We start from the raw sequence: 12,715 nt of genomic DNA on the forward strand, positions 1-12,715 counted from the left end.
CATGCCTTCCTAGACGATACCAAATGCCTCTACCTTCTCGGCATTTTAGAACTTGATCATTTTTCAAGTCAGAGTTCATTGGTATGATATGTAGCAGCTCTTTGATTTGCAGGTGAATATGAGTAAGATTAGATCTGCTACTTACCTGCCAACTGAAGTTCTAAGTCTCGACATAACTCTCTGCTAAGACTGAGAAATTCTTCTTCACGCCACACCTTCCCATCAGGGGTACGGATCTTGGCTTCTGATGGATTGAAACCTGATAGAATGATGCAGTTATATTTAGCAGACTTGGTTTTTAAAACAGGTCAATGTGTAGCATCCACAGAACAAGTGAAAGGGTGCCTCTGCTAGTGATTCCCAGCTTCCCCCCGCCCCATGTACATCCTGAACTGTTGCTGAAGGTCCCCTGACCCTCAGCAGTACATTTTCAAGAGGTTTGGAGCTTCGAGTAAGGGGAAGCAAGTGGCCAATTGCCATGTTGTGGCACACCCTAAGTCAGCAGTGCACTCTGGATGCTACCCAGTGTATTATGTGGCCAAAATTAATTACTACCACAAGAAAATAATCTGTTTTAAGTAACCAATATATATTAACTAGTTCATTGACAGAAGCAAAGAAATCCAGCATTCCAAGTCTGTGCAGTATAAGCAGACCTTATGCTTCTGAATACCAATTGAAGGGGAGAACAGCAGGAGAGAGAGTATGCCCCTAGTTCTTGCTTGCAGGTTTCCTAGAGGCATCTGGTCGGCTACTATGTGAAACAAGGAGCCTGATCCAGCAGGGCTGTTCTTATGTTCAACAAGTTCAGAAGTGTCTACATACAAGTCAGCATTTATTGTAAGGTACCAAAAAATTAAGGTAGTGAGATATAAGAGGAACAACTAATCCCAAAGGGAGTCAAATACAGTATAGGTTCAGAATCATTTACTTTTTAAAAAACTGACTGATTCCTGCAGAGCCACTGAAATGCAAATACTGTATTTTGTATCTGCTGTGCATGCCCCCAGTAGTTTCAAATTATTTTTATCTAAAAAAACCTTCCATGTAAAATACTGTGCCACCATGATAGTCTACAACAATGTCGAAGAAGACAAACTAAAAACAAATGATCCCTACAGAGAGTATTGCACACACTTAAGGCTTATGCATTTGTTTCAAATCCCATATACAATACAACTGAACACAAAGAATCTATATGGGTAGAACACTCTAGAGGAACTAACTAGGGTAGAAAGAATAAAGAGCCTTTGCCTTTAAATTGTTTCAGTCTCCGGTAGCGTTCTAACTAATCCTCTCCAAGAGTTCCAACATACACCACAGCCTTGGCGTCATAAGCAAAATAAAGATCTCTCTACACCCACAGGTTAGATTCAAAAACTACACACCTTTATATGAGGGAGCAGGAGGTGCAGTTGCCACTTTTCTTACTTTAGGAGTCACTGCATTCTCTGCAGTTGCAACAATCACTGGATGATCAGCATATTCTAAATGATGCCCTCTGCTACTCAGTTCTTCTGGTTGCTCCCATTGCTTCCTAATTCGTTCCTTCAGTTTTTCCAATTTAGCATCATTCTGGCGCTGCTTTAAGATATCTAGTCTGTGGGCACTGGAGGTACTGGCAGAAGAAGCTGACGATTCTGCCAAATGTAATTCTTTCAGATCAGTATCCTGGGTTGCAGTACTCAGAGAAGTTCCTGTATTGTCATCTGCTCTGGATCCCTCAGTCTTTTCCTCCTCTGATCTTGTAGGAGTTACAGCTTTAAAAAAAGCATCTGAACTCTGCAAGGCATCAATTGCTGGTCGGTCATTCAAATATCGAACAACAATGTCATTTATAGAAGAGGAGCTTTTGAAATTTCTGCTGTCCAAATCCGGTTCATCTTTTTCATGGGCCATACGGCTCATTCCTTCAGTGTTATTCCCAGCTTCTTTACGCTTCAGACATCTAGCCTCCAATTGGCAAGATGTTTTATAAGATGGGGACCATGGGGTATCCCTAACAAGAAGCACATTAAATATTAAAAACAAATATGGGAAGTAGTAAGCAACTCTAGTCAACATATATTAGATTCCAAGCAAAAGGTACTTTGAGCTTTTATTTAAAGAGAGAGACAATATGAACTGCTACTACTGTCCAGTTCCTAAAACAATTCCTTATTTGGCTGAATTCATTACACTACAATCCTTATCTTAAAGGTAAACCACAGAATGTGTGAGGAGCTCAAATTACCCTCCATAATATGCCTTGAAAAATATTTCCCATTTAGGGAAAACCGGTTGGGAGTACAGAAGATAAATGATTGGGAAATAGCTCCCCACATTAAACAGGAACATGAGATTGCTGAGCTCTAGGAATACACTAGCGCTGTTCTCACAGCTCTAATTAGGGTAGGAGACATTCAAGCAGACTACCCAAGTTTGGGAGCTGTGTGCACTCCCATTTTCCAAGCATCTGTGAGTAAAACCCTATAACTGTTTTATAGCCTTATATTGTTTTAAATGTTTTGTAAACTGCCTTGAGATTGTTTTAATGTAAGGCAGTATAAAAGTTTAATGATAAATTAAAAAAATAAAATAAAAAGCAAGGTAGGAGAGGGAGGAAGTGAGCATCTGCTAAGCAACAGATGGGTTGGAGGGCCTGAAGTTGTACCCAGGTCTTTAACAAAGTAGGACAAAAGGCCCTCCAACCCAGCCACTGCTTAGCAGACGATCACTGCTCCTACCTTGCTTTTTACTCACAGATGATCAGAAAATGGGAGTGAAAACAGCTCCTGAACTTGGGTAGGAGACACATCCTACCCTAATTAGAACTGTGTGAGCCAGCCTACTGAGGATGAACTTCCTGCTCATCTAGCCCTGAATCTTCACAAGCTATTGTCCAATGAACTCAAGCAACTCAGCATAGTAGGTAGGTAGGTTTGTGTGTGTGTGTGTGTGTGTGTGTGTGTGCGTGTTTGTTTGATTTATATACCGCCCTTCCAAAAATGGCTCAGGGAGGTTTACATCACCCTCTCAACAGTGTATGGGAGGAAGAGATTGATGTCCGTCTTACGTTGCACATTCTGAAATCCCAATTTCACTTTTCTTAAAACATTAAAGTTTTAGGGGTTGGGTCCTTGGAGAAGTGATTAATTAAGATCAGAAGCAGTGCTCCTCCCAGGATGTAGACAGAGGGAATACTTGAGGATTATTCCCATTTAAAAGGTGTTGTTGTTGTTGTTTTAAGGAGGAAAGGTAGTTTGCGGGAGGAGGAGAGATGGGTCATTAAGTTTGGTGGGGAGTATTTAGTAAAATGCATGGGGACTCCTCAAATTCAGTAGGTTACAACCAAATGACCATCAAATTCTAAGAGTCAGAGCATTTTATGTTCTTTCAACAATGGAAGTACTATAGAACGAAAGGAAGGGGCCAAACATCTACACAGCTTATATGAGGCTATTTGTCCGATAATGCTTGTAAGCTAATAATACCAGTTGCACAGCTTTAACATGCTTAGGAAGAGATCTGCACCCGTTTCCTCCAATCCTAGTTCTCCATTCTACCCCTTCCCAACCTTCAGATTAACAAATCACAGTATTAAGAACTATCAGTAAATCTTGACATCATGAAATTTTATTACTATACTGAATTCTTCAGCAGTGCAACTACTGTAAATAAAATTAGCCACATCAAATCTATTTCACATAACTTAAATAATAAATACACTTGGAAAATATATTGGAAAATATTACCATCTCAAATTTCATTAATCAGAATCAGTTTGAATCATCAATAGTGTTGGATCCTGAACTTTCATTTTTATCCTCATCAACTTCAGAGAACAGATTATTTATCTGTAACCTTGGTTCCTCTAGTGGTCATCTGTGCCTTTCACACCATTGGGCTGTGTGCACATGCAGAGACCAATATGGGAACCTTCCCAAGCTTTCTTCTTCCTTGTTTATTTTCGTGGGAACTCTGCCCTCCTCCAAATTATATAGCATGGCGCTACCCATTTCTCCTCAGTTCGGAGTCCTAACTGCATGTTGCTGTGGGGACGTTGGACAAGTATGTGAAGATGAGTGTGTGAAGGCACAGATGACCACTAGAAGAACCAAAGTTACAGGTAAGCAACCTGTTGTTTGACATGGTCTCAGTGCTTCACACCAATGAGCACTTAGCAGGCTGACATGCCTGTAGAAGGCGGACAGATGGTCAGGCAATATGGACTGTAGAACAGCTCTGTCAAACACTGCATCTCTCATGGCTCTTGTGTCCAGCACAATGTCTTATGAAAAGAGAAGGAGTTGCCCAAGTGGTTTCCTGACAAATGGTGTCCAACGGGTGCCTCTATCAAATGCTGTAGAGGCAGCTACTGCTCTAAGAGAGTGTGCTTTATCCAGAGTTGGTCAGGATCACTTAGTGAGTTCATAGCACAACGTGATTGCATCTACAATTCACTGTGAAAGGCTTCACAAAGAAATAGGGGAGCCCTTGTTAGGACATGTAGTAGTACTACTACTACTACACCATAAGTGACAAATAACCTCTGAGTCTTCCTGAAGGATGCAGTACAGTCAGTGTAGTACGCCAATGCTCTTCTAACATCCAGACAATGGAGCCTTTGTTCTGCTGGAAACCATGGATTTGCAAAGAAAACTGGCAACTTGAGTTGTTGAGACTGTGAAATGCGGAGACTACCTTAGGTAGGAATTTCATGTCCAGATTCAGAGGGACCTTGTCTTTATGACAAATCAAGCAAGGTGGATCGCACCTTAGGATTCTTGCCCTCTATGAAGGCTAGGAATCTCTTCCACTAAGCCACGTGTCTTTTTTGTTGTTATAGGTTATTGTGCTGCTAAGAGGACTTTCCTTGAGATCTGGTGTGAAGAGGGATTGATCTTCCAAGCTGTGAGACAGAGAGTGTGTCCATCCAGATGTAATATCATCCTCAACTCCCAAGTCAGAAGTCTTGGGTTGTAAAGTAAATGACAGCAGATTCTTTGTGATAGACATAGCAACCCAGGGAACCATGGGTGGTGAGGTCACCAAGGCTTTATGAGTATGCAGTTGGCATTGTTGTAAAGGATCGTCTGCAGCACTCTGGGGAACAGAGGTATTGGTGAAAAGAGTACATGTAATAACCATCCCAGTGTATGGCAAACACATCTCCTTTGGAACATTTGCCCTGCCTTGTCCTAAAACAGAACAAGGCACACTGTCAATTCTGTGGAGTCACAGAGGTCGAGTTCAGGCTCTCCCCAATGACCTAAAATGCACCTGAGGATGTCTCAATTTAGCTCCCATTCATGGGAACTGGACACGACTCTGCTGAAGACATCCATCCAATCATCATCCTTGCCCTGGATGTGGATAGCCATAGGTGAAATCTTGTGGTGGATACACCATTTCCAGAGAAGGATGGCTAAGTGAAGAAGTGTGTGTGAACATGTTCCTCCTTATTGATTTATATATGCTTTGGCAGTGTCCATGAAGATTTTAATTTCAGAACCTTGAATGAGTGGGGAAACAGCTTTCAGGGCCTTGAAAATTGCCAAGAGTTCCAGGTAATTTATATGATGGCTGGCCTCCACCAGCGTCCAGAATGCATTTAAATACTGGTTCAATAGTGTCCTTTAATAGAAGAGATGTTACTTCTTGCCCGAGCATAGGCTTGCAGAGCTTGAAGACTATTGGGGGGAAATTGGGCATCTGTGAGAATTCCAGTGCTTAACTTATCCTGATTGTTATAAGTACCCAATGATGTTATGTCTTCCCATCGCTCCAAGTAAGTGCTCAGGCGTGTACCTGCCTTGATGGGACAGCAGTCATTGTTTCTTATTTTAAGTTGCTTTTTTGGCCTTGCTTGTGGATGATTTAATGGTCATAGAAGAGGATCCTGTTCATCTATAGGGTATATATTTGTGTTGGCAAAAGGAACATTCAGTTGTTTGGGACTGCAGAGCCAATCTTATTTGAGGTAATTTGTTCCACTTGATGGATTTATTTTTCTTAGAGTTACCTGGTGTGAAACTCATGGATTTTGTTGTGTTCCTGGGTTTGTGAACCTGCTCGAGTGTGTCATCTAATCTTAGTGCCAAAGATGGCATTCTCCATCAAACAGGAGATCCTCTATTTTTTAATGTACTTCCTGGGCTAAGCCTAAGGATCTGAGCCAAATGTGGTGTCTTACGGTTATGACAGTAGACATGGATCTGGCCCCACAGTTTGCTGAATGGCAGGAGCCATATAATTGTTTCTTTGCCAGGCAACATGCCTCCTTTTGAAATACCATGGCCGATTCTCTCGTCAGTGGGTAACAATTCTAGAAACAGTTTTATCTTTTCCCACAGGAAATGATTATATGCACACCTGATAACTGGAGATCTTTAAACAGAGTGAAGCTGTAGAATAAAGGCATCTGCCAAAATAATCCAATTTATTTCCCTCTTTGTCAATTGGAGAGGTAAGTACTCTGTTTCTGGGGTGTGTCTGAGCCACTTCCACCACTACAGAATCTTGGAAAAACAAACACCCCTCAGATTGAGTCTTATAAAGATGTTCTGTGCGCTTGGAGGTTGGCAGGAGGGAGGATGATTTTCCTCAACAATGGTTGATAATTCCCAAGAGGGTTGAATTCATTGAATGGCTGTCTGAATCTATCATACCAGAGGGTCCATGGCCAGTTTATGTGTGTGTTGGGTTTAGAATCTTAAAGATGAAGTCCTTTGTAAAATGTAGTAGGAGGACATCTTTAAATCTTCAGATGGTGAGCCCAGTGTAACATCACCTATGGCATCATTTGGGGATGTCAATAATGCCAGATCCAATGGTGTTTCATTATCAGACAGTTCCTCCACATCCAATGGTGCTGGGGAGTAGTCTTTTTCTTCCTCCAGAGGTTGGTATGGTTGAGGTTCCGGGAGTGTTGATACCAAAGGCAAGGACTGGATGTTGACCAATGGAGTCATTGTAAAAAGAGGTTCTGATGGAGCATCAGGCTTGAGTGGTGGTTGCCCTTCTTTCGGTTTTGGAACCCTTAGGAGTGGATCCTGTTGCTCCTTTTTAGTTCCTGTTCTCTAGAGGGGCCCTGACAAAGAGGACTTTGTCAAGGAGTTCTGGATCTCAATCTCAAGAAGTGTTCCTGAGGATCGGTATTGATGTAGGCTACCCTGTGAGAGTGAGTAGTATCTTCTATATCTACTTGGTGGTGAGCTGGAGCAGGAAGGTCATAACATAATATCTGTCCTAGTCTTCTGTGTATGTATAAAACCACCCTTAACAATCACCACAATCTCTGTATTCCTGGTAATGTCCATAGTCCAAGCACCAATCTCCTTGTGCTCGGTGCTAATTGCCACTGTCTTGGTGTGCACAGCATGTGTAGTCATAATCAGACTTGCCATGGTGATCCTTGACAATATAGTAGACACACTCGCGTTGTGGGGTTCAAGGGTGTCGTGTTCTGGTCTATGAGTGGTGACCTGGTGCCTAGTATAGTCACACAGGGGTAGGTGTAGGCGTAGTCAAACAGTGCCATAGGTCTGAAGCCAGGAGTCAACAGGGTGAATCACACAGGGGCAAGTGAGGAGCGTAGTCAAACGCAGCCAAGGGTCTGAAGCCAGAACTCACTATAAGATCCTCACAGAATCAAGCAAAAAGAGAGTAGTCAAACAAAGCTGTGGGTCATAAGCCAGGAGTCAGTACAAAGTCACACAGGGGTAAGCAAAGAGCATAATCAAATGAAGCTGAGATCAGAAACCAGGAGTCAGAACAAGCTAGGGACATCGGCCAAGGTAGTTTTGCAACCATGTTGCTTCAGCAACATCTCAGTGCAGAATGAGCTCTTATATAGCCCTGCACCCAGATACAGCCTAAAGCTTCACCCTACCTCCAGAGTCAGTGGCCATTTAAAGGGGCACTCTATTTTGTAACCGCAGGCTCCGATGGGAAGAAGGTGAGTCTTAAACCACTGGAGTTGAGTCCAGGGCATCCTCTGAATCCATGGGCAGGGACTGGGTGAGGTGCAGGCAGTGGTTCTTCTGGATCAGTTGTCTCTTTGGGTTCTTCATCAGAGCTCTTGTCACTTAGTCCAGACTGTGCTGGTGAATCAATCGGGTTTCTGGACAGAGCCTCAGGGCTTGGTTGTGCAGCTGTTTTCTTGGGACCTTGGGTTGATGGTGGCACTTCGTCCTCAAAGCTCTCAAAGTCTGACCCCCCAGTTGTGGTGATGGGTTCAGGTCCAGGCACCGGGTCTCTATCCCTGACTCTTCATAGGAGTTTCTGGAATGATCTTGGGGTTCAAGTTCTTCAAAGTAGTCATAATGGTCCAATCAACTGGCTGGTTCACAGGGGACTTGTGAAAAACCTCTTCTAGTTGGGAGGTCAGAGTCTTTGGCTTTGTCCAAGTTCAAGTGGTGTGCATCCCAGTCCTTGGGAACACCAGAGGTCATCCACTATCTACTTCAAGGAGGTCATCCACTATATGGGAAGCAGTTTCCAGAGGCATGAGGGCTGGTATAGACAATTCCATCAGTGTCTGTGTCGACAGCTCTGCTGATGTTGGAGTATGAGTTTTTTTTCCTTTAAGTGGGTTTCTGATTACTATTCCAGTATCAGTTTCTTTTTCTTTGGGATCTTAGGCAAACGCTGATCAGTTGGGAGAGGAGGCTTGGGGCATGGCTTATCCCTTGGCTCATCAGGATCCAGTTCAGCTTTTTCTTTTGTTGGTCTTGAGCAGCAGAAGATTTGTTTCCCAAAATCTACACCAGAGCTGATGGAACCCCAGATGGGCACAGTTGTGATTTGAGCTTCAGCACTGATGTCCCCATGCTGCGAACCAGCTGACTACTCAAAGTCTGGGTGTTGATAGCCATCATCATATTGTGATCAGAGGATGCTTGGAGTTTGAGCTCATTTTGGAGGCTGCCTACAAAGATCTTGGAGTTTTCTCCCAAAATGAAGACTGCAATTTGGACACCCTATTTCTCCTTGCCTGGCATGTGAATTTCAGGCAATGGAGGCAGGTTTCGATGAGGCAGCAATTGGGGCTGCTGGAGGTGGGTAATTTGACACCACAATTGGTGTACTTTCTAAAAGTGACTACTCACCATGTGCCACCCCATCTGCAAGCACCCTCTGTCACCGATAGGAAGAAGGGGAACAGAGGGAGGACAAAAGCAGGGGGGAAGGGGAGAAAACACGAGAGAAATAAAAAATGCCAATTTAAAGCACTTAAGTTTAGCAAGAAGTAATACATGAGAAGACACAAATGTGTGGGGTGTTTTTGTTTGTTTATTTGTTTGTTTTAAAGTGAGAAAAGCTGAGGAACAGTCAGCAACGAGATCTGGTCAATCAAAATGATCAGCATGGCTGATGAAGAGAAAGCTAAGAGAAACAGGCAGCACCCTGCTATACTGTCAGGAAGGGGTGAAGCTCCCACCAAAATCAACAAGAAGAAAGCTGGGGAATGCTCCCAAAGTGGTCTCTGTGTGCGTACAGCCCATTGGCGGGAAGCACAGAGACCACAACAAAGAACTAAAGACTTTCATGGATTAAAATTAGCTTCTCATGTTTCTTGTTTCTTGACCTGATTCTATTTATTTATTACATGTATATCCCGCTCTTCCTCCAAGGAGCTCATAGTTATCCTCACAACAACCCTGTGAGGTAGGTTAGGCTGAGAGATACATAACTGGCCCAAAGTCACCCAGTGAGTTTCATGGTTGAACAAGGATTTGAACTCGGGGCTTCCTAGCCAACACTCTAACCACTACACTATGCTGGCTCGCCTGATGTATTTATTTCTAAAGTAACAAGTTTCTGTCACGTGCTGGAGAAAATGAAAGAAGATCTAAAGCAAACAAGACGATTTAAGAGTTGTAGTACATGTACGCAAAATTCAGGAATTATAATTGCCCAGTACTAAAGATTATTTTACGTAGTTACTGGAAAGCTTGTTGTACATAGTTATTGGAAAGCTGAGGCAGTAAAGGGCAGCTAACACAATATTTTAAAATCTTGCCTTTAAAAGTATTCCCTCATTATTCTAAAAGTGAAGGGGGAGAGGGAATCATCTTAGGTTCCCCCCACCAGGTTTCCAATTTATCATATCAGGACAAACTGGACAAGAAGTGGCCAGGATACAGAGGGAAAGGAACAGAACAAACACTCCTTTTCTTCTCAATGTCACCATTTTTTTCTTGGCCTTTACATCTCTAACCAACAGCTGGAGGAATAAGAGGATGATATGTGAAGGGAGCAAGCATAACAATCTAAAGATAACTTGGTTTTGGTGGGACAAGTCCAATCCCAGAGCAATGATATATATTGGAGAGGGCAAAATCAGCTCCAGTGTAATTGTATCATATTATGTGAGTCACCTTGGGGATCTTTCTGGATTAAAAATCAGAATAAAAACTAAATTAAATATAGTCCCTTTAAAGAACAGAGGACACATAAGTATTATGCTTAAAATGTGCTCCCTTAAAATGGAATGTGCTCCCTGCTGAGATACGATCCTCCCCATCTCTGGCAATTTTTAAAAAACACCTGAAAACCCATTTTTTTCACCCAAGCTTTCCCAGCTTTTAAAAACTGTCTGTTTTTAATTTTATGGCTGTTTTTAAATTGTTGCATTTTTTTAAACTTTTACATGTGTTTTAATTGTTTTTATGTTAACTGCCCAGAGACGAATGTTTGGGTGGTATAGAAGTTTAATAAATAAATAAGCAAGCGATTCCACAGTTGGCACATCAAGTTTATTCTGTACTGACCTGAAAGAAGCCAGGGGCTCACGAAATTCAACATGTCCACTTTTTTTCACATTACTATCCAAGGTAGTAGCACGAAGAGGGCTGCGGGGAAACCTCTCCTTAAGTTGGCTGGAAGTCCTGCAGGCTGAAGCAGAAATCAGGCAATCCACTAGGTATCTCTTGGGGTTCAATTAGAACTCAAGAGTAGTAGTCAAATTATTCTTCACTTACTACTATGTGTACTGAAAAAATTCTCAAAGCAGTTTACATAGAAAAATAAGATGGTTCACTGTCTCTCAAAGGGCTCAATTTCTAAAAAGAAACACAAAGTAGACATCAGCAATAGCCACAGGAGGGATCTTGTGCTGGGGTTGAATAGGGCTAGTTGCTTTCCTCCTGCCAGATATAAGATAATCACCATTTTGAAAGCTGTCTCTCTGCCTAGTTAGCTGGGTATTCACTGGCTAATCCTAATGAAGTGGATGCCTAAGCAGAAGCTACGGTGACAAAGTAGGATTGCTCCAGTCGCACTGTGTGCCTCCATTCTGCGTATGTTGTTCCACAACAGAGTGTGGTCATTTCTTCGGGAATGCTCTCAAAGTGTTCCTCTGTACAGTGGAAACACACTGCTACCTTCAGTGACATTTCCTCCGGAAATGGGAGGAAGGAGACCACTCTGGAGTTGTTCTTGTTCTGTTGCCGAAGAACAGAGCCACCCAGAGCAGTGAGGGCAGTCCCACTGCGCCCCTGTAGCTGCTGCTTATGCACCCACCCACTTCATTCGTTAGGATTGTCAGCCACTATCTCTAAGAAGCAGTTTCAAGCTTTCAGGAATAAGAGATAAAGTTTTTACTTACCAAAAATAATCATTCTAAATGAATTATTTCAAAAATATAATAGCTTAGGAAGTGTAGGGTTATATACACAGTTTCCCTTACTTTGGAACAAGGAGTCTTACTTCCAAAGTAAGGGAGAACATTTATCCATATAATAGGGATAAATCAAACATTCACTCTTTTAGCATACCTTCCAGCTTTGCCTTCACCAAATGTCTACTCTGAAGCTCAGGTGTAAGCATCAAAGGTGACATAATCATAGGAAGGACACCCATGATTGCAAGCAAAGGCTAGAGCCCAGAAACTCCAGCTTGCCTTCAGAAGGCAAGTGCCAACTGACCATCCAATGCTAACACTGAGAGCTTTTTATGAAGTCATCATGCAGTCACTGAATGGACATTCTAGAAGGCTGAGAGAAGTTGATGGCCCAACCTTTGTTTGCAAACTGTTAATACCAGTTACTAGGGTTGATTTGATTAGGGGATTGAACCTTGAATCATCGCATCACCCTTCAAATAAAGGGCCTGATTCAGGGTCAAGGAGAATCACCCCCGATTCAACCCGAATCCATTCGGGTGATTCGAGGGCCATTTGGAGGCCTGTTTTTCTGGGGAGAGCTGGTCTACCAATTGAGGTTGATGGGTCTACCCATCACCAGTCCTCCAAGGTGGGCAGACGCACTAAGTCTGGAGCAGAGACCTGGTCTACCTGTCAACCCCAATTGGTAGACAAGCTTTCCCAGAAAAGCAGGCCATAAAATGGCAGTTTTTCCTGGGAGAGCTGGTCTACCAACTGGGGCTGGTAGGTAGACCAGCCCTCCGCTCTGGACTCAGCGTGTCTGCCCACCTCAGAGGACTTGTCTACATAGTGTGTCTGCCTGCCTCAGAGGACTGGTCTACTCAGTAGGCAAGTCCTCCGAGGCAAGCAGATGTGCTAAGGCTGGAGCAGAGGGTTGGTCTACTTGCCAACTCGTTACTGGTAGACCACTTCAGAAGAATTACCACAGATTCAACCTGAATCAATTTGGGTGATTCAAGGGCCATTTTGAGGCCTGTTCCTCCAGCTCTGCCCAGAAAAATAGGCTTCAAAATGGTACACAAAATGGTACACTTAAATCAATCACTAAAATTGATTTAAGTGATT

At 42.9% G+C, this 12,715-nt stretch overlaps 1 protein-coding gene across 5 annotated transcripts in view; it reads right to left on the minus strand.

The window, feature by feature from the left end:
- Positions 1–12,715, minus strand: part of CEP350 (centrosomal protein 350) — a 139,902-nt gene that overhangs the window by 109,348 nt on the left and 17,839 nt on the right. For 4 of the 5 annotated variants that reach the window (XM_053244150.1, XM_053244151.1, XM_053244149.1 and 1 more), the window contains exons 5-7: positions 10,758–10,881; positions 1,389–1,999; positions 146–259 (exon numbers count right to left, since the gene is read on the minus strand). In XM_053244150.1, the coding sequence (XP_053100125.1) occupies positions 146–259; positions 1,389–1,999; positions 10,758–10,881 (849 nt within the window). Of the gene's footprint in view, positions 1–145; positions 260–1,388; positions 2,000–10,757; positions 10,882–11,762; positions 11,910–12,715 lie in introns of those variants that run through there. The other variant, XM_053244153.1, reaches the window with a different exon arrangement.

This window comes from Hemicordylus capensis, chromosome 4, assembly GCF_027244095.1.
Source record: "Hemicordylus capensis ecotype Gifberg chromosome 4, rHemCap1.1.pri, whole genome shotgun sequence".
Taxonomy (NCBI): Eukaryota; Metazoa; Chordata; class Lepidosauria; order Squamata; family Cordylidae; genus Hemicordylus; species Hemicordylus capensis.